At 46.9% G+C, this 21,206-nt stretch overlaps 1 protein-coding gene across 2 annotated transcripts in view; it reads right to left on the reverse strand.

Moving 5' to 3' along the window:
- The window catches only part of LOC115095045 (fatty acyl-CoA hydrolase precursor, medium chain-like), a 249,318-nt gene that overhangs the window by 26,497 nt on the left and 201,615 nt on the right, over positions 1-21,206 (reverse strand). For both annotated transcript variants that reach the window (XM_029608227.1, XM_029608226.1), the window contains one exon: positions 2,624-2,771. In XM_029608227.1, the coding sequence (XP_029464087.1) occupies positions 2,624-2,771 (148 nt within the window). The remainder of the gene's footprint in view (positions 1-2,623; positions 2,772-21,206) is intronic.

Below are 21,206 nucleotides of genomic sequence, written 5' to 3' on the forward strand. Positions count from 1 at the left end.
AAGTTGGCCTTCGAGGAATGGAGGCAATGGCTAGAAGGTGCAATCCATCCTGTCACAGTCTACACTGATCATAAAAACTTGGAATTCTTGTGCCAAGCACAGAGGCTGAACCCCAGACAAGCCAGGTGGTCTCTTTTTTTTAACCGTTTTGATTTTACCTTTCGCTACCAGCCAGCATCCAAAAATATCCGTGCGGATGCCTTGTCCCATACTTCTGAGTTAGAGGAGGAGGAAGAGCGTCCTCAATACATCCTGGATCTCACTAAGATCAACCTGGCCGCTGTGATTGTGAGTTCTCTGGGGAAGACAGTAGTTCCCAAGCGTCTCCGGACAAGGGTCTTGAGTTGGACCCACGATTCCCTGACTGGAGGCCACGCTGGTCAAGACAGGACTTTGGATTTATTGAACCGCTATTACTGGTGGCCAAACCTAAGACAAGATGTACGTACTTATGTGAGTTCTTGTCCTACTTGTGCTAGACAAAAACCTCGAATTGGTCACCCTTGGGGGCTATTGCAACCACTGCCTGTTCCAACTGAACTGTGGACTCATATAGCTACAGATTTTGTAGTAGATTTGCCTTCGTCTAATGGGAAAACCATCATTTGGGTCACGGTGGACCGTTTTTCCAAAATGGCTCATTTTGTGCCGTTGACCAAGCTGCCGTCTGCACCAGAGTTAGCATTGCTATTTGCACAGCACATCTTTCGCATTCAGGGACTTCTGCAGGACATCGTTTCTGACCGGGGTCCGCAATTTACGGCCCGCTATTGGAAAGCTCTGTGCAAGAAGTTTGAGGTACAACTCAGTTTCTCCACCGCATTTCATCCCCAAAGTAACGGACAGACAGAGCGCATGAATCGCTCCCTAAAGACTTTCCTTCGAGCTTTTGCTAACGACAAACAGAACCACTGGGTCGAGTTACTACCCTGGGCCGAGTTTTCCTACAATAACCAAATTCACTCAGCTACTGGAAGTTCACCCTTTCAAGCAGTATACGGGAAGCAATTTAAACTACCACTACCCCTGTCTGTGTCAGTGCCGTCACCGGCAGCCCAGTTGTCTGCCCAGCAGTTGCATAGACTTTGGAATCCCATTCAAAATAAACTCACCGCTTCAGCAACAGCCGCTAAAAGGCATGTCGACTGGCATCATCGACCAGAGCCAGTGTTTCTTCCAGGAGACAAAGTCTGGCTTAGCACCAGGAACATTCACCTCAAGTTGCCCTCTAAAAAACTGGCTCCTAAATTCTGCGGACCATTCCAAGTTGCTGAGAGAGTTGGAATGGTTTCCTATCGTTTACGCCTGCCTACTGCGCTACACATCCACAATGTATTTCACGTTTCTCTTCTTAAACTGGTAGTTCTTTCTCGATTTCATCAGAGATCTCCTGATACTAGGGAGAACCCCGCTGCTGATGACCCTACATACCAAGTTCGAGAGATCCTTGATGTACGTTTCTTTAATCGTCGCTGGGAATACTTGTTAGCTTGGGAAGGCTGTGGTGAGGAGAACACTTGGGAGCCCGCTCGCAACATCCTAGACAAATCTCTTCTGCAACAGTTTCACTTGGATCATCCTGGTAAACCGGGTCCTTTGAAGAGGGGGCGTAAGGGAGGAGGTACTGTTGCGATCGGTCGCTAGACTAGCGACTGGGTTCTTACCTGCTGCCTCGTGAGAGGGGACCTTTTAACAGTCCAACCACGGGGAGCTCCGGCCCACTCCCTTTGGTGATGTCAGACGCCAGCTACTACTTAAGGCTGGCGTCAGCCCTGTGGAGGTTGCTTAGCAACGAAGTTACTCAGTGTTTGAGTGTTTTGTGCTGTTACTGCTGTTTCTGTTCTGCTGTTCCAGTTCCTGCTGATCCTGATTTTGCTGATCCTAATTCTGCTGATCCAGATCCTCCTGATCCTGACCTTAATCCTGGTCTTGCCGCTTCTGATCCTGATCCTGCTGTTCCAGATCCCGCTCCACTTCAGGATTTGTTTCTGTTGTTTCTGTTCTGCTGTTCCAGTTCCTGCTGATCCTGATTCTGCTGATCCAGATCCTGCTGATCCTGACCTTAATCCTGGTCTTGCCGCTCCTGATCCTGCTGTTCCAGATCCCAGTCCGCTTCAGGATTTCTCTCGGTTAGTTCTTTGGTTTCTGACTTTGGCTCTGTCACCGATTCTCCGTGTCTGCCGCCTGCCTCGACCCTTGGCTTGTCTTCTCGTCTCGTCTCGTTCCTTCTCCTAATTCCCAGCGGTCCGGGTCCTCACGAGCTCCTCTCGGGGGGATCTTGGGCTTCCAGGGTGAAGACTTCACTTTCATCTCTGTCTTGGTTCCGCCTCCTGGCCTGTGCCATCTCCAAGGAATTCGCTCTTCCCATCTGCGCACTCCGCCAGGCCAGCCCAAGGGTCCACCGTTCTGTCCGCAACACAGACATTTCATACAGTTATTATACAACCATCTTAGATTTTATTTTTCTGAATATATTCTTGTAATTTTTGCACTCCCCAGCTTAGAGGCCTCAATACATTAATGTGTTCTTTACTGACGTGTGAACTGGTTTGACCTTGAATATACAGTATCAAGAGAACCTGAATTGGTCATTATCGTTTTCTTATATAAAATAGAGACTCACCTCTATGATATCTAGCTGTTTTCACAGTTGGGATAACAAAGATCATATCCCCATACATTTCAATCACATGATCTCTCAGTTGGATGGGGTTCTCTATATATCCAATGTACTCCTTTTTAGTCAGATAAAAGTATTCAGAAAAGAGACCCTGTAATAAACAATATCACAATTTTAGTAATATTTTGGGAGCAAAATTTCATGGTAGAACATATGCTAAGGAAATCATGATGAGCAGCATCAGCATTTACAACAGATACCTCAAAGAGAGTTAATTGGTTTAAATCTGACACCTGTTTTATATGCCAGTGCATATCTACTTTATCTTTAATCCAGAAACTACCAGTGAGTGTGACATCTATGCCAGGCAACATGGTAGAAACTATCATAAAGAACACAATTGCTGAACATCTAGAAAGTATAGTTTAAAGAGACAAAGCCAACATGGATTTAGCCAATGGAAGTCTTGCCTCATCAATCTACTACTTTTTTTGAGAGTGTAAATAAATTTGTGGATAAAGGTGAGCCAGTGTATCTGGATTTCCAGAAAGCATTTGACAAGAGTCCCTCATCAAAGACTTCTTAGGAAATAAAAAGAATCATGGGATAGGAGGCAGTGTCCTATTGTGGATTGCAAACTGGTTAAAAGACAGAAAAAGGAGATTAGGGCTAAATGGTAATTTTTCCCAATGGAGCAAGGTGAATAGTGGAGTGCCCCAGGTATCTGTTCTGGGACTACTGCATTTTAATATATTTATAAATGACCAGGAAAAATAGTGGAAAGTTTTCTAAAGATCAAAATCACAGAGCATATAGAAAGACATGGTTTAATGGAACAAAGTCAGCACAGCTTTACCCAAGGCAAGTCTTGCCTCACAAATTTGCTTCACTTTTTTGAAGGGATTAATAAACATGTAGATAAAGGTGAACTGGTAGATGTAGTGTATTTGGTTTTTCAGAAGACATTTGACAAAGTTCCTCATGAGAGGCTTCTAAGAAAAGTAAAAAGTCATGGGATAGGTGGTGATGTCCTTTCATGGATTACAAACTAGTTAAAAGACAGGAAACAGAGAGTAGGATTAAATGGACAATTTTCTCAGTGGAAAAGGGTATACAGTAGAGTACCGCAAGGATCTGTACTAGGACCCATGCTTTTCAATATATTTATAAATGATCTGGAAAGGAATACGACGAGTGAGGTAATCAAATTTGCAGATGATACAAAATTATTCAGAGTAGTTAAATCGCAAGTGGATTGTGAAAAATTGTAGGAGGACCTTGTGAGACTGGAAATTTGGGCATCCAAATGACAGATGAAATTTAATGTGGATAAATGCAAGGTGATGCATATAGGGAAAAATAACCCATGCTGTAGTTACACAATATTAGGTTCCATATTAGGAGCTACTGCCCAGGAAAGAGATCAAGGCATCATAGTGGATAATACTTTGCAATCATTGGCTCAGTGTGCTGTGGCAGTCAAAAAATCAAACAGAATGTTAGGAATTATTAGGAATCAGGTGAATAAAACAGAGAATGTCATAATGCCTCTGTATCACTCCATGGTGAGTCCGCAACTTGACTACTGTGTACAATTCTGGTTGCCGCATCTCAAGAAAGATATAGTTGTGATGGAGAAGATACAGAGAAGGGTGATCAAAATGATAAAGGGGATGGAACTGCTCCCCTATGAGGAAAGACTAAAGAGATTAGGGCTGTTCAGCTTAGAGAAGAGACGGCTGAGAGGGGATATGATAGAGGTCTTAAAATCATGAGAGGTCTTGAATGAGTAGATATGAATCAGTTAATTACACTTTCGGATAATAGAAGGACTGGGGGCACTCCATGAAGTTAGCTTGTAGCACATTTAAAACTAATCAGAGAAAATTCTTTTTCACTCATTGCACAATTGAACTCTGGAATTTGTTGCCAGGGGATGTGGTTAGTGCAGTTAGTGTAGCTGGTTTTAAAAAAAGGTTTGGATACATTCTTGGAGGACTTCGAAAATAGCCACTCTATTATTAGCATCAGAAGCGTGGGATATACTTAGTTGTTGGGTTCTTGCCAGGTACTTGTAGCCTGGATTGGCCACTGTTGGAAACAGGATGCTGGGCTTGATGGACCTTTGGTCTGACCCAAGAAGGCAATTTCTTATGTTCTTAAGTGAGGTGATTCAATTTGCTGATGACACCAAATTATTCAAAGTTGTTAAATCACAAGAAGATTGTGAGAAATTGCAAGAGGACTTTGCAAAACTGGCAAATAAAATTGAATGTGGACACGTGTAAATTGATGCACTTAGGGATGAGTAACCTAAATTATAGCTACACAATGCAAGACTCCACATTATGAGTCACTATTCAGGAAAAGGATTTAGGCATCATCATTGATAATCCACTGAAATCTTCTGCATAGTGTGCAGCAGCAGCCAAGAAAGCAATTAGAATACTAGGAATTATGAGGAAAAGAATGGAGAATAAAACAGAGAATATCATAATGCCTTGGTATTACTTCATGGTGAAACCTCATCTTGAGGCATCATAGTGGATAATACTTTAAAATCATGTGTGCTACAGCAGTAAAAAAAAGCAAACAGAATGTTAGGAATTATTAGGAAGGGAATGGTTAATAAAACGGAAAATGTCATAATGTCTCTGTATCGCTCCATGGTGAGACCACACCTTGAATACTGTGTACAATTCTGGTCGCCACATCTCAAAAAAGATATAGTTGCGATGGAGAAGGTACAGAGAAGGGCAACCAAAAGACTAAAGAGGTTAGGGCTGTTCAGCTTGGAGAAGAGACGGCTGAGGGGGGGATATGATAGAGGTCTTTAAGATCCTGAGAGGTCTTGAATGAGTAGATGTGAATCGGTTATTTACACTTTCGAATAATAGGAGGACTAAGGGGCATTCCATGAAGTTAGCAAGTAGCCCATTTAAGACTAATCAGAGAAAATTCTTTTTCACTCAACTCACAATAAAGCTCTGGAATTTGTTGCCAGAGAATGTGATTAGTGCAGTTAGTGTAGCTGGGTTCAAAAAGGTTTGGCTAAGCTCTTGGAGGAGAAGTCCATTAACTGCTATTAATCAAGTTTACTTAGGGAATAGCCACTGCTATTAATTGCATCAGTAGCATGGGATCTTCTTAGTGTTTGGGTGATCACCAGGTTCTTGGGGCCTGGTTTGGCCTCTGTTGGAAACAGGATGCTGAGCTTGATGGACCCTTGGTCTGACCTAGCATGGCAATTTCTTATGTTTCTTATGAGTATTGTGTGCAGTTATGGTCATCACATCTCAAAAAAGATATAGCAGAATTAGAGAAGGTACAGAGAAGGGCAACCAAGATCATAAAGGGGATGGAACGATTTCCCTACGAGGAAAGGTTAAAGCAGTTAGGACTCTTCAGTTTACTGAAAAGATAAAATATACGGTAAAGGGGATGGAACGAGTAAACGTTAATCAATTGTTTACTCTTTCAAAAAGTACGGAGACTAGGAGACACAAAATGAAGTTACTAGATGATTTAAAACTAATAGGAAAAATACTTTTTTACTCAATGCATAATTAAGTTCTGGAATTCCATGCCAGAGATTGTGGTGAAAGCTATTAGTGTAGCTGCATTTAAACAAGATTTGGACAAGTTCCTGGAGAAAATGTCCATTAACCATTATTAAGATGGAGTTGCAAAAATCCACTGCTTATCCCTGGGCTAAGTTGCTTGAAATCTATCTACCCTTGGGATCCTGCCAGGTATTTGTGAACTGGATTGGCCAGTGTTGGAGACAGGATACTGGGCTTGATGGATCTTTGGTCTAACCCAGCTAAATAATCTACCTCAATTTGGTCTAACCCAGCTAAATAATCTACCTCAATTAGGGGTAGATTTTAAAAACTTGCACGCATGTGTCCATGTGCGCTCGTTGCCTGGCGTGCATACATGGACTCGCGATTTTATAACATGCGCGTGCCGGTGTACGCATGTTATAAAATCGGGGGTCGGCACGCGCAAGGGGGTACACATTTGTGCAACCTGTGCACGTCGACGCCCATGGCCTTCCGCAGTTCCCTCCTTTGGGGCAGGAGCAAGTTACGCGTGCCAGCACCCTGCCAGTATGCGATCCCCTGGCACAGCGGCAAATGGCCGCTGTGCCGGACGCCTCTAGCCATGCCCCACCCTGCCCCTGGACAATCCCACCCTGCCCCCTCCCCGCCCCTTTCCTGAGGTCCTGGGACTTACACATGCCAGGATTTACATGCATAAAGTTTTGAAAATTTACCCCTTAATGCGCAAGGGCTTGGTGACTTATTGCCCAGTTATGTGTCTTCCCCTGCTCACTCACCTACTCTCTCTTTCTCTCCTATTGTCCTTTCTCTTTTGTTCCTCTTTCTTTCCTTTTTCTACTGTCCTCCATCCTTGCCCTTAACGACCCTTTTATATTCTCCGCTTTCCCCAGCCCCTTTTCCTGTTTGAATATCTCTACATGTGGGCACTGCACAATTCTTATGTAAAGGACCTTCAGTTTCCTCTTACTAAAGGAGTGTACCATTAAGCTGGGGAGGTTCAATGAGGAAATAATTGAGACAGGTTTGGCTTTTTCTCCCCCATGTAGGAACATGCAGATGGTGTGTCCTATCTGTTTATCATCCTACAGCACACCAGCTATCTTTGTGGATTTAAGTTTGGATTTTATTGGAGTAGGAGCTCTCTGTCTTCTAATTTTTCCTTCTAATTTATGGGAAAGGAGTAATGAAGTTTTAATGTAGGGATCGGCCTCCTGTTGGCTCATCTACCTGCCCTTGAAGATTGTTTGGACTTTTTTAAACCAGTTTTTGAGATTTCCCCTGAGAGCCCATCCCCTATTTCGAAATGGATTGGGGCATCCCTTTATTCAAGTGTGGATGAGGAGTAAGGAAAACCTGCTTGTGCTATGTCTCCTAACGAGCATACACAGTGACAGTGTCCTGCTGAAGAGGAAGAATATTTTTGCATTAACTGTTTTGATCTATCCCTTATGATGGAAACACTGAAGTTATTCGGTTTCGCCATCAGAACGGTTTACAGAATCATGGGACAGTTGTATAAACATAATCACAGCATCTTATCATGTAGTGTAAGTTGATTACATATAAAAGTTATCAATTGTGAGGCCTAATCTATTCAGTAAAGATCTTACATACAGCAAGGATATTACATATATACTGATGTTACATATAGCCTTGGGTTAATAAGTGAGGGATAGGGGAAGGTGTATAGGCTGGGAGAGATATTATAAATTTGGATCTGTAGCAGCAGGGGGGTCTAACAATTTCAAGTGTCTTTCTGATGAAGTAATATATACTATATGAGGTCAGTTGTGGAATCATTGTTAAGAGTTCTTTGATAGATCTAGGGATGTAGCATTTTTCTTGTTGTTGGGTTTCTTGTGTACTTGGTGGGCTGGTTGGTTGAGTGAATCTAAGTAGGTTCTGGTGAACAGCCAGGTTTTCAGGTCTTTTTTGAACATTTTGATGCATGGTTGGGTTCTTGTTCCAATTGGTATTGAATTCCATAATGTAGGGCTGGCAATGGATATGGCTCTCTCACGTGTTGTGTTCAGTCGAGTGGTTCTTGCGTGAAGGATTTTGAGGAGGCCTTTATTCATTGAGCGTAGGTTCCATTTTGGAGTGTGTATTACAATGGATTTTCTTAGCCAGTTGTTTTTTTGTCCTATGATTATTTTATGCAGGGTTGTAAGTACTTTGTATTCTATTCAGTATTTTATTGGGAGCCAGTGTAATGAGATGAGTGTTGGTGTGATATGATCATATTTTTTGATCCAGTCAGAATTCTGGTAGTCAGTATACCAAACCTATGTAAAAGGGAAGTCTTTCATCCAGAAAGATACAGAGATGTTACAATTTCCATCTACAGTAAGGGATCCAGTAACGTGCACTGGTGGGAAAAACAAAGAAGATAAATATAAAGGTAACAAGAACTTTGTTACTGTTGTGAGGAAGTTACTTAAAGGTGTGAGAAGTACCCACCTGGCACTGCTTAAAGAGTGGAAAGAATTCAGGAATACAAGGGAGACTGAAGTACCCTTAAGGTGCTGTATAAGGAGTTAAATGTATTCAAAGAGGATTTTTTAAAAAGTATTAAATCTTGTGTTAAGTTCTGATTAAATATTGGCGCAGTATTGTATATTCTGACCAACTCCACTGGGAAGAGGAAAAAGATAAATACATTGGGAGGTAAAAGAAGATTAAACTAATTTTAGTTTATATAACTGAGGAAAGTAAGAAATTGGATGCAAGGATTAATTCTGTGTAATATAGAGTTTTCACTAGAAGTAGAGACTTTGATAGAAGAAGTGGAGTTACAAGTTTATTCTATCAGCTGGTTATTATTTATTTATTTTATTGAAGAAAACAAATCGAAACTGTAAATATTATCCAATAATCTAACCAAACTATCAGTAAAGAAGTTGGAAACCACAGTTCCTCTGCTGCGGGTTTATTGGATGTTGAAACTGTATAATTATTGTTGCTGGGAGTTAAGGATAGAAACAGGATTTAATTGCAAGAAGCACTGTATAAGAGCTATTGTTCATCCCCACATATTGGAACTCTTGGACTCAGATTCAACTATCCGGTAGGGATAATTTATTTATTTATTTAACATTTTTCTATACCGACCTTCAAGGATGAATACCATATCAGGTCGGTTTACATCGAACAGGGGATAGATAAATATAACATAAGGAACAACTTTTTATAATCAGAGGAAGCAAAAAGTAAGAAAGTAAAAAAGTAAAAAGTTACATTAAAACAAGGATCATGAACTTGGAAGCTGATTCAGCTGGAAGAAGAAAGGCCTTAAGAAGGGTATTAAATTAAATTAAATTAAATTAAATTAAATTAAATACAGTGAATCATGTCCGAGTCTGGTCTGGATAAGGAGTTGAATAGAGATTGAAAGCAGTGATGCAGAAAGGGTCCATCTCTACTTTTCTTTCTATGTGCCTCTGGGTATCAAGTAAAGCAAAATTGCTTACCTTGTAATAGGTGTTATCCCAGAACAGCAGGATGTGGTCCTGATACGGAAAACTTCTGTCAAAAGTTTCTAGAAACTTTTGGCTGGCACACTGAGCCTACTGAGCATGCCCAGCATGCCATGATATTCTCAGCCACAGGGGTCTCCCTTCAGTCTCGTTTGTAGCAGTAAGTGTGAGCTAAAAAATTAAAATAATAAAACATATTGGACCCAACTCCGCGGGGTGGCGGGTGGGTTCTGTGAGGACTACATCCTGCTGTCCTGGGATAACACCTATTACAAGGTAAGCAATTTTGCTTTATCCCAGGATAAGCAGGATGATAGTCCTCACATATGGGTGATTAGCAAGCTACAGGCTGAGACATTCTTGCATTATACCAACAGCATACAACTTGTGCAACAAGCACAACAACTGGTCTACTGCTGTAAAAAATGAGACAGCCTGAAATCACAGCAGGATGGATGTAGCAGGAGTTGGTGTTATACTGGAAATAAGTTCTTTAAGACAGATTGTCCAAAGGCTGAATCTTGTCGTCCTTCTTTGTCCAAACAATAATGAGCTGCAAAGGTGTGAAGGGAACTCCATGTTGCAATTTTACATATGTCAAGAATGGGCACTGAACGATAGTGTGCTACTGATGAAGACATAGCCCTTACTGAGTGAGCTTTTACTCGCCCCTGGAGAGGAACATTTGCTTTTTCATAACAGAATTCGATACAGTCTGCTAGCCAGTTGGAGAGAGTCTGTTTTCCTACCGCAACTCCTGGTTTATTTTTGTCAAAAGAAACAAAGAGTTGGGTGGATTTCCTATGGACCACCGTATGGTTCAGGTAAAAAGCTAGCACACGTTTAGAGTCTAAGGTGTGTAAGACTCTCTCTCCCTGGTGAGAGTGAGGTCTTGGAAAGAAAGTAGGCAAGACTATTGATTGATTGATTGATGTGAAAATCCGTTACTACTTTTGGTAGGAATTTGGGATGAGTGCGAAGGACTATTCTCTCATGCAGAAATCTTGTGAAGGGTGAGTATGTGACGAGAGCTTGCAACTCACTGACCCTCCTAGCTGATGTAATGGCTACTAAGAAAAATACTTTCCATGTAAGAAATTTTCATCACAGGAGTGTTGCGACCATCGCTGCTCGACGTCCTCAATCTGCCCTCTTTACCTCTGTGGTGACTCCCTCCGGGTCTGATGAATGCCTGGCTACCGCGGCATCTCCATGCCGTCTCTCTCCAGCGTCCCCGGACCGGCTTGACATTGCAGATCCGCCATGTTGCCTGAAGACCTAGGGAGCGCGCACGTGCTCTGATTGAAGTACCAGCAAGGGCGCGAACCTCAGGGGCGTCCCCCTGAGATGACGTCATCCACTTCCAATATTTAAAGGTCTCTAATTCACTATCTAACTGAGTTAGCAAGGGGTTGGATTGGGAATGTGTCTCACTACCTACGGACTAGTCCCTCCAATCTACTCTGCCTCCTCAGACTTACCAGAGGTACCCGCTCCTTGGGGGCCTCGCTCTTTTTCTTTACATTCAGATTACAGATAGGAACCGGTACTCGCTCCTTGAGGGCCCATGTTCCTGGACACTCTGAAGATTCTCTACTGCTTGGAAGCTATCGCTGCTACAAACAATTGTGAGTTACCATCGCTCTCTCAGAGCTTTCCCTGGAACCAGGTACTCGCTCCTCAAAGGCCTGAACCTTTCTAGCTCCTGAGCTTCCTTGAGACCTTATGTGAGTTTTGTCATCTAGTTCTGTTCATGAACTCTGCCTACTCTGCCTACTCACTTTTCTACAGTTTCTCAACAGCTCAGCCATCCTGGATCGCTGTTCCAGTACTTGAGGGATTACAGCCCTGCCGGGCAATTCAGCTCACTACTGCCACCTCTGGTGGTTTCAAAAACCTGTTTAATAAAAGAACTAATGTGTGTCTGTCTCCATACTCAAGCCTAGCCGATGGTCCCTCTTGGAATATCCTCCCAGGGGCGTGATCATCTGCCACCGGCCCACGGATCCACCCACAACTACATAAGAAAATTATTCCTTACCTGCTAATTTTCGTTCCTGTAATACCATGGATCATTCCAGACGGTGGGTTATGTTCCATGTCCAGCAGATGGAGTCAGAACACAAAATTCCCAGGGGAGGAACCATAAAAGCACGCCTCCCCTGTAACAGCTCTCAGTAACTAGACTAACAAAGCCCAAAAGAGAGAGACTAAAAACAGAGGGATCAAGTAATCAAAGAAGGAATTGAAATAACCACTGTCCAAATAAACAGCAACTAAATTCTGAACAGTGAACTTGCGAACAGCAGTGCGTGTACAAAAAAGACACGCAGTATTCGAAATACAGAGTAAAAGATTGTTAAGACAGGTAGGCAGGGATGTCCCACAAGCAAACCCCCAAACCAAGGGAGGGTGTCTGGAATGATCCATGGTATTACAGGAACGAAAATTAGCAGGTAAGGAATAATTTTCTTTTCCCTGTACATACCAGGATCATTCCAGAAGGTGGGATGTACTAAAGCTTTGCCATCACGGGTGGGCCGCAGACAGCCCTGCTCATATTACCTTGTCTCCAAGCTGACCGCCCGACGGAGCACCGACGTCCAGGCAATAATGTCTCGCAAAAGTATGGATCGACTTCCAGGTGGCCGCCCTACAAATCTCCTGAGTGGAGACGGAGGAGCTCTCCGCCCAAGATGTCGCCTGGGCTCGAAGAGAATGAGCCTTGACAACCAGCGGAGGGGACTTACCTACGCCAAGGTACACCGCTATGATCGCTCCCTTCAACCACCGCGCTATAGATTGTTTGGAGGCCATGCAACCCTTCCGGGGTCCGGACCAGAGGATAAACAGATGATCGGAGAGCCGAAAATCATTAGTCACCTCCAGATAGTGTATCAGAGACCGCCATACATCCAGTCTATGCAGGTCTCCAGACTCAGAAGAGGCAAAAGATGGTAATTCCACCGATTGGTTGAGGTGGAATGCCGAAACCACTTTAGGGAGAAAAGAAGGAACCGTCCTCAGCGAAACCCCTTCAGGCATGAAACAAAGGTATGGTTCACGACAGGATAGGGCCTGCAGCTCGGAAATACGTCTTGCTGAACTGATTGCCATGAGAAAAATGGTCTTGAGAGTGACGTCCTTGATGGTAGCCGAGCTTAGAGGTTCGAACGGCGAACCACAGAGGACTCGGAGCACCAGATTCAGATTCCACGACGGACAAGGTGGGCGAATCGGAGGCTTCAAGTATTTCACTCCTTTAAGGAAACGGGAGACGTCCGGATGCGAGGACAGAAACTCCTTATTTCCACTGCGAAGAAAAGCCCCCAAGGCCGCCACCTGAACCCGAAGAGAATTGTAAGCAAGACCCAAATCCAAACCTGCCTGCAAGAAGGAAAGGACTTGTGGCACTGAGGCCTGCATGGGAAGAATGTCATTAGCTCCACACCAATCCTCAAAGACCTTCCAGACTCGAATATAGGTAACAGAGGTGGACATCTTACGTGCTTTCAGTAGCGTTGAAATAACCGGCTCCGGATAACCGCGCCTCCTCAACTGACGCCTCTCAAAAGCCAGGCCGCAAGACAGAAGCAATCTGCCTCCTTGAAAAATATTGGTCCCTGGCGTAGAAGACGTGGCAGCTGACCGAGACGAAGGGGACCCTCCACCGTCAAATTGCGCAGAGACCGCCATACATCCAGTCTATGCAGGTCTCCAGACTCAGAAGAGGCAAAAGATGGTAATTCCACCAATTGGTTGAGGTGGAATGCCGAAACCACTTTAGGGAGAAAAGAAGGAACCGTCCTCAGCAAAACCCCTTCAGGCATGAAACAAAGGTATGGTTCACGACAGGATAGGACCTGCAGCTCGGAAATACGTCTTGCTGAACTGATTGCCATGAGAAAAATGGTCTTGAGAGTGACGTCCTTGATGGTAGCCGAGCTTAGAGGTTCGAACGGCGAACCACAGAGGACTCGGAGCACCAGATTCAGATTCCACGACGGACAAGGTGGGCGAATCGGAGGCTTCAAGTATTTCACTCCTTTAAGGAAACGGGAGACGTCCGGATGCGAGGACAGAAACTCCTTATTTCCACTGCGAAGAAAAGCCCCCAAGGCCGCCACCTGAACCCGAAGAGAATTGTAAGCAAGACCCAAATCCAAACCTGCCTGCAAGAAGGAAAGGACTTGTGGCACTGAGGCCTGCATGGGAAGAATGTCATTAGCTCCACACCAATCCTCAAAGACCTTCCAGACTCGAATATAGGTAACAGAGGTGGACATCTTACGTGCTTTCAGTAGCGTTGAAATAACCGGCTCCGGATAACCGCGCCTCCTCAACTGACGCCTCTCAAAAGCCAGGCCGCAAGACAGAAGCAATCTGCCTCCTTGAAAAATATTGGTCCCTGGCGTAGAAGACATGGCAGCTGACCGAGACGAAGGGGACCCTCCACCGTCAAATTGCACAGATCCGCGAACCACGGTCGTCGGGGCCACTCTGGCGCCACAAGGATCACCGGCCCTTGGTGTGCCCCTATCCTGCGGATGACCTTGCCCACGAGGGGCCACTGTGGGAAAACATATAGGAGACAGTGGCACGGCCAGGGCAGGACCAGCGCGTCCACGCCCTAGGCGCCACGCTTCCGCCTGTGGCTGAAGAAGCGGGCGGCCTTTGCATTTCCGGCGGTTGCCATTAGGTCTACGTGCGGTGTCCCCCATCGTCGTACTATGATCCGCATCGCCTGCTGCGAGAGCTCCCACTCTCCGGGATCCAAGTTTTGTCGGCTGAGAAAGTCTGCCTGTACGTTGTCCACTCCCGCTATATGCGAGGCCGCTAGTCGTTGGAAGTGAAGCTCTGCCCACTCCATCAATTTGTCAGTTTCCAGAGAGACCAACCGACTTCTCGTGCCTCCCTGGCGATTGATGTACGCCACTGTAGTCGCATTGTCCGATAGCACCCTGACTGCTTGATGGCGTACTATGGGGAAGAAACCCTGTAACGCCAGACGGACCGCCCTGGTCTCCAAGCGGTTGATGGGCCACTTCGACTGTTCCTCCGTCCATTGACCCTGGATTGAGCTGTCCCGACAGACCGCTCCCCAGCCTGTGAGGCTGGCGTCCGTGGTGATAATCACCCAATCCGGGTCCTCCAGCGACACCCCCTGAGCTAGGTGCCGCGGTTCCAGCCACCAATGGAGACTGATGAAGGTTCCTCTCGGAATCGGAAGGATTGCCTGGAAATCTCTCGACACCGGCTGCCACCGGGAGAGTAGGGATCTCTGCAGAGGCCTCAGATGCGCAAATGCCCAAGGAACCAGATCGATGGTCGAGGCCATGTTCCCCAGTACCTGCAGGTAGTCCCAGGCAGTGGGCGTCTCGAGCGCCATAAATCCTTGAATCTGCTGACGCAGAGAATGAGCTCTGTCCGGATGCAGAAAAACCCTGGCATTCTTGGTGTCGAAGTGAGCTCCCAGAAAATCCAACGACTGGGACGGGACCAGGCTGCTCTTGGTGAAGTTGACAATCCATCCCAGAGATTGGAGAAGTTGTACCACTCTGTCGACTGCGAGGATACACTGCGCTCGTGACTTTGCACAGATGAGCCAATCGTCTAGGTAAGGATGCACAAGGATGCCTTCCTTGCGCAAGGTTGCCGCCACTACCACCATGATCTTCGTGAAAACCTGTGGAGCTGTGGCCAAGCCAAAGGGAAGAGCGCGAAATTGGAAGTGTTGACTCAAAATTTTGAAGCGTAGGTAACGCTGATGAGCTTGACAAATTGGTATGTGGAGATACGCCTCCGTGAGATCCAACAAAGCCAAGAATTCTCCCGGATGAACTGCCGCTAACACTGAACGGAGTGTCTCCATGCGGAAACGAGGGACTCTGAGGGACCGGTTGACCTGCTTGAGGTCCAGGATAGGACGAAAAGTACCTTCCTTCTTGGAAACCACAAAGTAGATTGAATAATGCCCCCGGCCGAGTTCGGCGGCTGGCACCGGCACTATGGCCCCCAATTGAAGGAGACGATCGAGGGTCTGCCGCACGCTCCCTGTTTGATTAAGGACCCGCAAGGGGAAAACAGGAACCGGTCCCGAGGAGCACAAACAAAATCCAAAGCGTAACCACGTCTTAGAATATCCAGAACCCATTGATCTGACGTGATTTGGACCCTCTCTTCGTAGAAGAGAGCAAGGCGACCCCCCAGTCGAGGGACCACCTCGCGGGTCCGTCTGGCATCATTGGGTAGATTTAGCGGATGTACCAGCATCCTGCGTTTCCTTACCCTGGCGACGCCCACGAAAGGGCCGTTCCAGGAGTGCGAATGAGAAGAGGGAGCCTGAGGTGGCTGTTGCCTCTGAGGATGCGCTCTCCGCTGGTTACGATAACGGTTTCTGGAGTAATTATATGATCTTGACGAACGGGGTCGATCTTCGGGCAACTTGTGCACCGCGTTCTCATTAAGGAACTTGATGATCTGATCCAAGTCTTCACCAAAAAAATACTACCCTTAAAAGGAAGGGACCCCAAATGTGTCTTGGAAGAGGCATCAGCCGACCAATTGCGAAGCCAAAGGAGCCGACGCACTGAGACCGCCGCCACCATGGTTCGGGCTAGGACCCTTAAAAGATCATATAAAGCATCTGCTCCATAGGCAACCACGGCTTCCAGTCTGTCCACCTGGTGAGCCTCAGCGTCTGGTAAGGACTGGGAGGTGAGAAGCTGCTGCACCCACCGAAGACCCGCTCGCTGTGTGAGGGAACTGCAGATAGCCGCCCGCATCCCTAAGGCCGAGACCTCAAAGATACGCTTGAGGTAAACCTCCAGCTTCCGATCCTGCATATCCTTCAACGCCGTCCCTCCAGTGACAGGAATAGTGATATGCTTTGTGACCGCTGATACCGCAGAATCTATGGCGGGAACTTTGAGAATTTCCAAAAAATCGGCCGGCAGAGGATACAATTTTTCCATGGCTCTACCGACCCTAAGGTTGGCCTCCGGGGAATCCCATTCCCGAGTGATCAACTGCAAGATCTTGTGATGAGTGGGAAAAGACTTGGCTAGAGACCGCAGTCCTGCTAGGAGGGGGTCCCCCTTCTTGAGAGCCGGGTCAGGCCCCACCGGTTCCGGAGGGGGATCAATATCCATTTTCTGGAGGATGTAGGGAATGAGGTAATCTAACTCCGCCGCTTGGAAGATGCGGAGGACCCTAGGGTCGTCGCCCTCCACCTGGGCCGTCAAGGTGGGGTTGTCCACATCAGGGTCCTGGGATTGTCCTTCCCCCGACGAAGTCTGTATTATCGATGGTGTCCCGGTAGGGCCACGAGATGTCCCCGCTCCCCCGCCTACTAAAGGGGGGCGAGCCTGAGGGAGGGTCCCACCCAGGAGGGGGACAGGACATGGTATCTTGGGGGGGGAGAGGGTCCCCAGGTCCCGAAGGTCGTGTCTCTGCTCTGAAGAAAAGCCCTGTGCATCAGGACTATGAATTCAGGGGGAAAGGCCTGGCATCCTGAGGGGTCACCCACCGGAGGATCCCCCCTCTGCCTACCAGGATTAGACTCGGAGTAAGGGTCCAAAACGGGCCTAGAAGTGGGGAACGGATTATCCATGTCCTCCTCAGAAAGCGTGGCATCAGAATCTTGCAACAAAATGGCCGCCGTTCCCGCATTGAGAGGGAACGGGGCCTGGCGCTTCCTTCCCACGCGGTCAGCAGCTCGAAAGTCCTTGTTAGTAGCTGGCGCACATTCCCCCTCGGGGAAACAGCCTGAGCACAGACCCTCTTCAGAAAATAATCCGGCCCTGTCGGAGCCCTCACAAGGCGTCGCGGACTGCATCGCCACAGGGAGAGAGAGAGGGGGGGAAGCTCTACAAGTGGCTCGCGCCTAAAATGAGCGCCGACCCGGCAACGGACGTTTGCCGCGGTCCCCCACCGACCTGAAGAAGAACTGACGGGGAATTACCCTCCCGACAGCAGGCGGCCCCGGGGAATGGTGCTTCGCGGGGCCGCAGGTTGGGACGTCGGTCGCTCCCCAAAAGGGAGGGGGGAAAACCTGGGTCAGGAGGGAGAGGCCGGCGATACAGACTTTCACCTCAGGGAGCCGAACGGAGTCCAAAAAATTGCAGTCTTCTGCTGAAAAAGAAGATGAAACAAAAATACACTTACCCCAACTGAGCCCTCAGTGAGGAAAATGAGAAAAGAAAGAAAGAAAACAGGCAACAGCCTGTCAGCAAGTCACCAGGCTAGAGAGCGATGAGCCAGCACCAGTGGAGAGCTCTCCCCCTGCTGTAAGAGGAGCCTTAGCAAAGTGACCTAACTGTAAATTTAAAACTTCCTATTTTTTTTTTTTTAACTTGATCCCCCTGAGGAGGTAGCCCTAAGCTAACAAGCTGGGGACCACAAGTCCCCTGCTCACATCTGCTGGAGTCAGAACGTTACTGAGAGCTGTTACAGGGGAGGAGTGGTTATATGGTTCCTCCCCTGGGAATTTTGTGTTCTGACTCCATCTGCTGGACATGGAACATAACCCACCGTCTGGAATGATCCTGGTATGTACAGGGAACAGATTGCTACTCCTCACGGAGATTCATTACAGATTGCTACTCCCAGTTCTAACTCAGAGCTTTCCTAACAGATTGATAACTAGAGATGTGAATCGTGTCCTCGATCGTCTTAACGATCGATTTCGGCTGGGAGGGGGAGGGAATCGTATTGTTGCCGTTTGGGTGTGTAAAGTATCGTGAAAATCGTTAAAATCGTGAGCCGGCACACTAAAACCCCCCTAAAACCCACCCCCGACCCTTTAAATTAAATCCCCCACCCTCCCGAACCCCCCCCAAATGCCTTAAATTACCTGGGGGTCCAGCGGCACACTAAAACACGGCACACTAAAACCCACCCCGACCCTTTAAATTAAATCCCCCACCCTCCCGAACCCCCCCCCCAAATGCCTTAAATTACCTGGGGGTCCGTAGCCTTAAATTACCTCCGTAGCGGCGGTCCGTAGCTAAATTGGGGGAAGGGGGAGAGCAGGAAAAGCGGCACACTAAATCGTGTAGTCTTCAGCCAGCGCCATTTTGCAAAATGGCCGCCGCAAAATGGCGGCGGCCATAGACCAAAACGATTCGACGCAGGAGGTCGTTCCGGACCCCCGCTGGACTTTTGGCAAGTCTTGTGGGGGTCAGCGCACAAGGTCAGTGGGGGTCAGTGTGCCGCAGGAGGTCGTTCAGCGGGGGTCCGGAACCCTCCTGCGGCACACTAAAACACGGCACACTAAAACACGGCACACTAAAACCCCCTAAAACCCACCCCGACCCTTTAAATTAAATCCCCCACCCTCCCGAACCCCCCGAACCCCCCCCAAATGCCTTAAATTACCTGGGGGTCCGTAGCCTTAAATTACCTCCGTAGCGGCGGTCCGTAGCTAAATCGGGGGAAGGGGGAGAGCAGGAAAAGCGGCACACTAAATCGTGTAGTCTTCAGCCGGCGCCATTTTGCAAAATGGCCGCCGCAAAATGGCGGCGGCCATAGACCAAAACGATTCGACGCAGGAGGTCGTTCCGGACCCCCGCTGGACTTTTGGCAAGTCTTGTGGGGGTCAGGAGGCCCCCCCAAGCTGGCCAAAAGTTCCTGGGGGTCCAGCGGGGGTCCGGGAGCGATTTCCTGCCGTGAATCGTTTTCCGTACGGAAAATGGCGCCGGCAGGAGATCGACTGCAGGAGGTCGTTCAGCGGCGCCATTTTCCGTACGGAAAACGATTCGCGGCAGGAAATCGCTCCCGGACCCCCGCTGGACCCCCAGGAACTGATTGAAGTACCAGCAAGAGCGCGAAACTCAGGGGCGTCCCCCTGAGATGACATCATCCGCTTCCAATATTTAAAGGTCTCTATTTCACTGTCTGAGTTAGTAAGGGGATTGCTTCGGCTACGCTTCCCTAGCTACTCTGCCTCCTCAGACTTACCAGGGGTACTTGATCCTCGGAGGCCTCGCTCTTTTTCTTTACTTTCAGATTACAGATAGGAACCGGTACTCACTCCTCAAGAGCCCATGTTCCTGGACACTCTGAAGATTCTCTACTGCTTGGAAGCTATCGCTGCTACAAACAATTGTGAGTTACCATCGCTCTCTCAGAGCTTTCCCTGGAACCAGGTACTCGCTCCTCGAGGCCTGAACCTTTCCAGCTCCTGAGATCTTATGTGAGTTTTTGTCATCTAGTTCTGTTCATGAACTCTGCCTACTCACTTTCTACAGTTTCTCAACAGCTCAGCCATCCTGGGTCGCTGTTCCAGTACCTGAGGGACTACAGCCCTGCTGGGCATATCAGCTCACTACTGACACCTCTAGTGATTTCAAAACCTGTTTAATAAAAGAACTAATGTGTGTCTGTCTCCATACTCAAGTCTAGCTGGTTGTCTCTCTCGGGATATCCTCCTGGGGGCGTGGTTATCTGCCACCGGCCCAGGGATCCACCCACAACTATATCAGATTCATTACAGATTGCTACTCCTTAGCAAGATGATATCTGAGACACTACAAGATTGCTGACTCCTCCTTCTTTAGGAGCCTATAATAACAGATTGCTACTTCCGCAGTCCAACTAACAGCAGATTTACATCAGGTAGAAGAGTGTGGCTTCTGTTTCCTGGCTTTTTTCTGAGCCAATTCGACAACCACAGAGTGATGAGGCAATTGGGGCTTTTGGAAACCTGGGGTATGTTGCACCAGGTATGTGGCATCTGTTCTTCTATTTACAGCTCCCATAACCTATGCTGCTCCCATAACCTATGCTGGAGGTCCACAGAACTTCGTGGATAGGTATTGCCATTACCTCCTTTGGTGCATCAACGAATTGTAGGACTTCTAGAGCCTTGTGTCTTGTGTCCTCCTCCTTCAGAAATTCGAAAGGAATTGTGTCCGCCATTTCCTTAATGACGTTTGTGAATGACAAGTCTTCAGGAGGGGACTTCCTCCTCTCTTCTGGTGGAGAAGTTTCAAACTATAGTTCTTCTGAATCAGTATCAGTATCCACGTCCTTCCAAGGAGTATACTGAAGATGGTAAGGTGATTCAGGATCATCTGGTTGTTGTTGTAGATGATGTTTCATTTTATTTATTTATTTATTAAACACTTTTATATACCGACCTTCATGTATAAAATTCATATCAGATCGGTTTACATGTAACAAGGGGTATAACTTAATCAACGATTTAACCAGAGGAGAAAGTTACATATAACAAGGAGGTATTAACTTGGGGGCTAGGTTAGCCGGAGCCAGAGGACAGCATGACAGAATAAACTAAATAGTGCAATGAAACAGAGGAATACATATAACGCCTAAATTTGGCGGGGTACTTAGTCAGGTAGGCGGAGTCCTGTTTGGTAGAGAATTGATGGTTTTGAAGTTAGGGGAAGGTTTTAGAATGGTTTTAGAAGCAGATTTAGATGGAATCTGCTTTGGCAGCATAGGAGGTAATAAAGGCATCGATGGGGAATCGATGAGTCTCGATGGCATCGATGGTAACCGATGCCGGGTATCACCCGATGG

The sequence above is a fragment of the Rhinatrema bivittatum genome, chromosome 7 (genome assembly GCF_901001135.1).
Source record: "Rhinatrema bivittatum chromosome 7, aRhiBiv1.1, whole genome shotgun sequence".
Lineage (NCBI taxonomy): Eukaryota > Metazoa > Chordata > Amphibia > Gymnophiona > Rhinatrematidae > Rhinatrema > Rhinatrema bivittatum.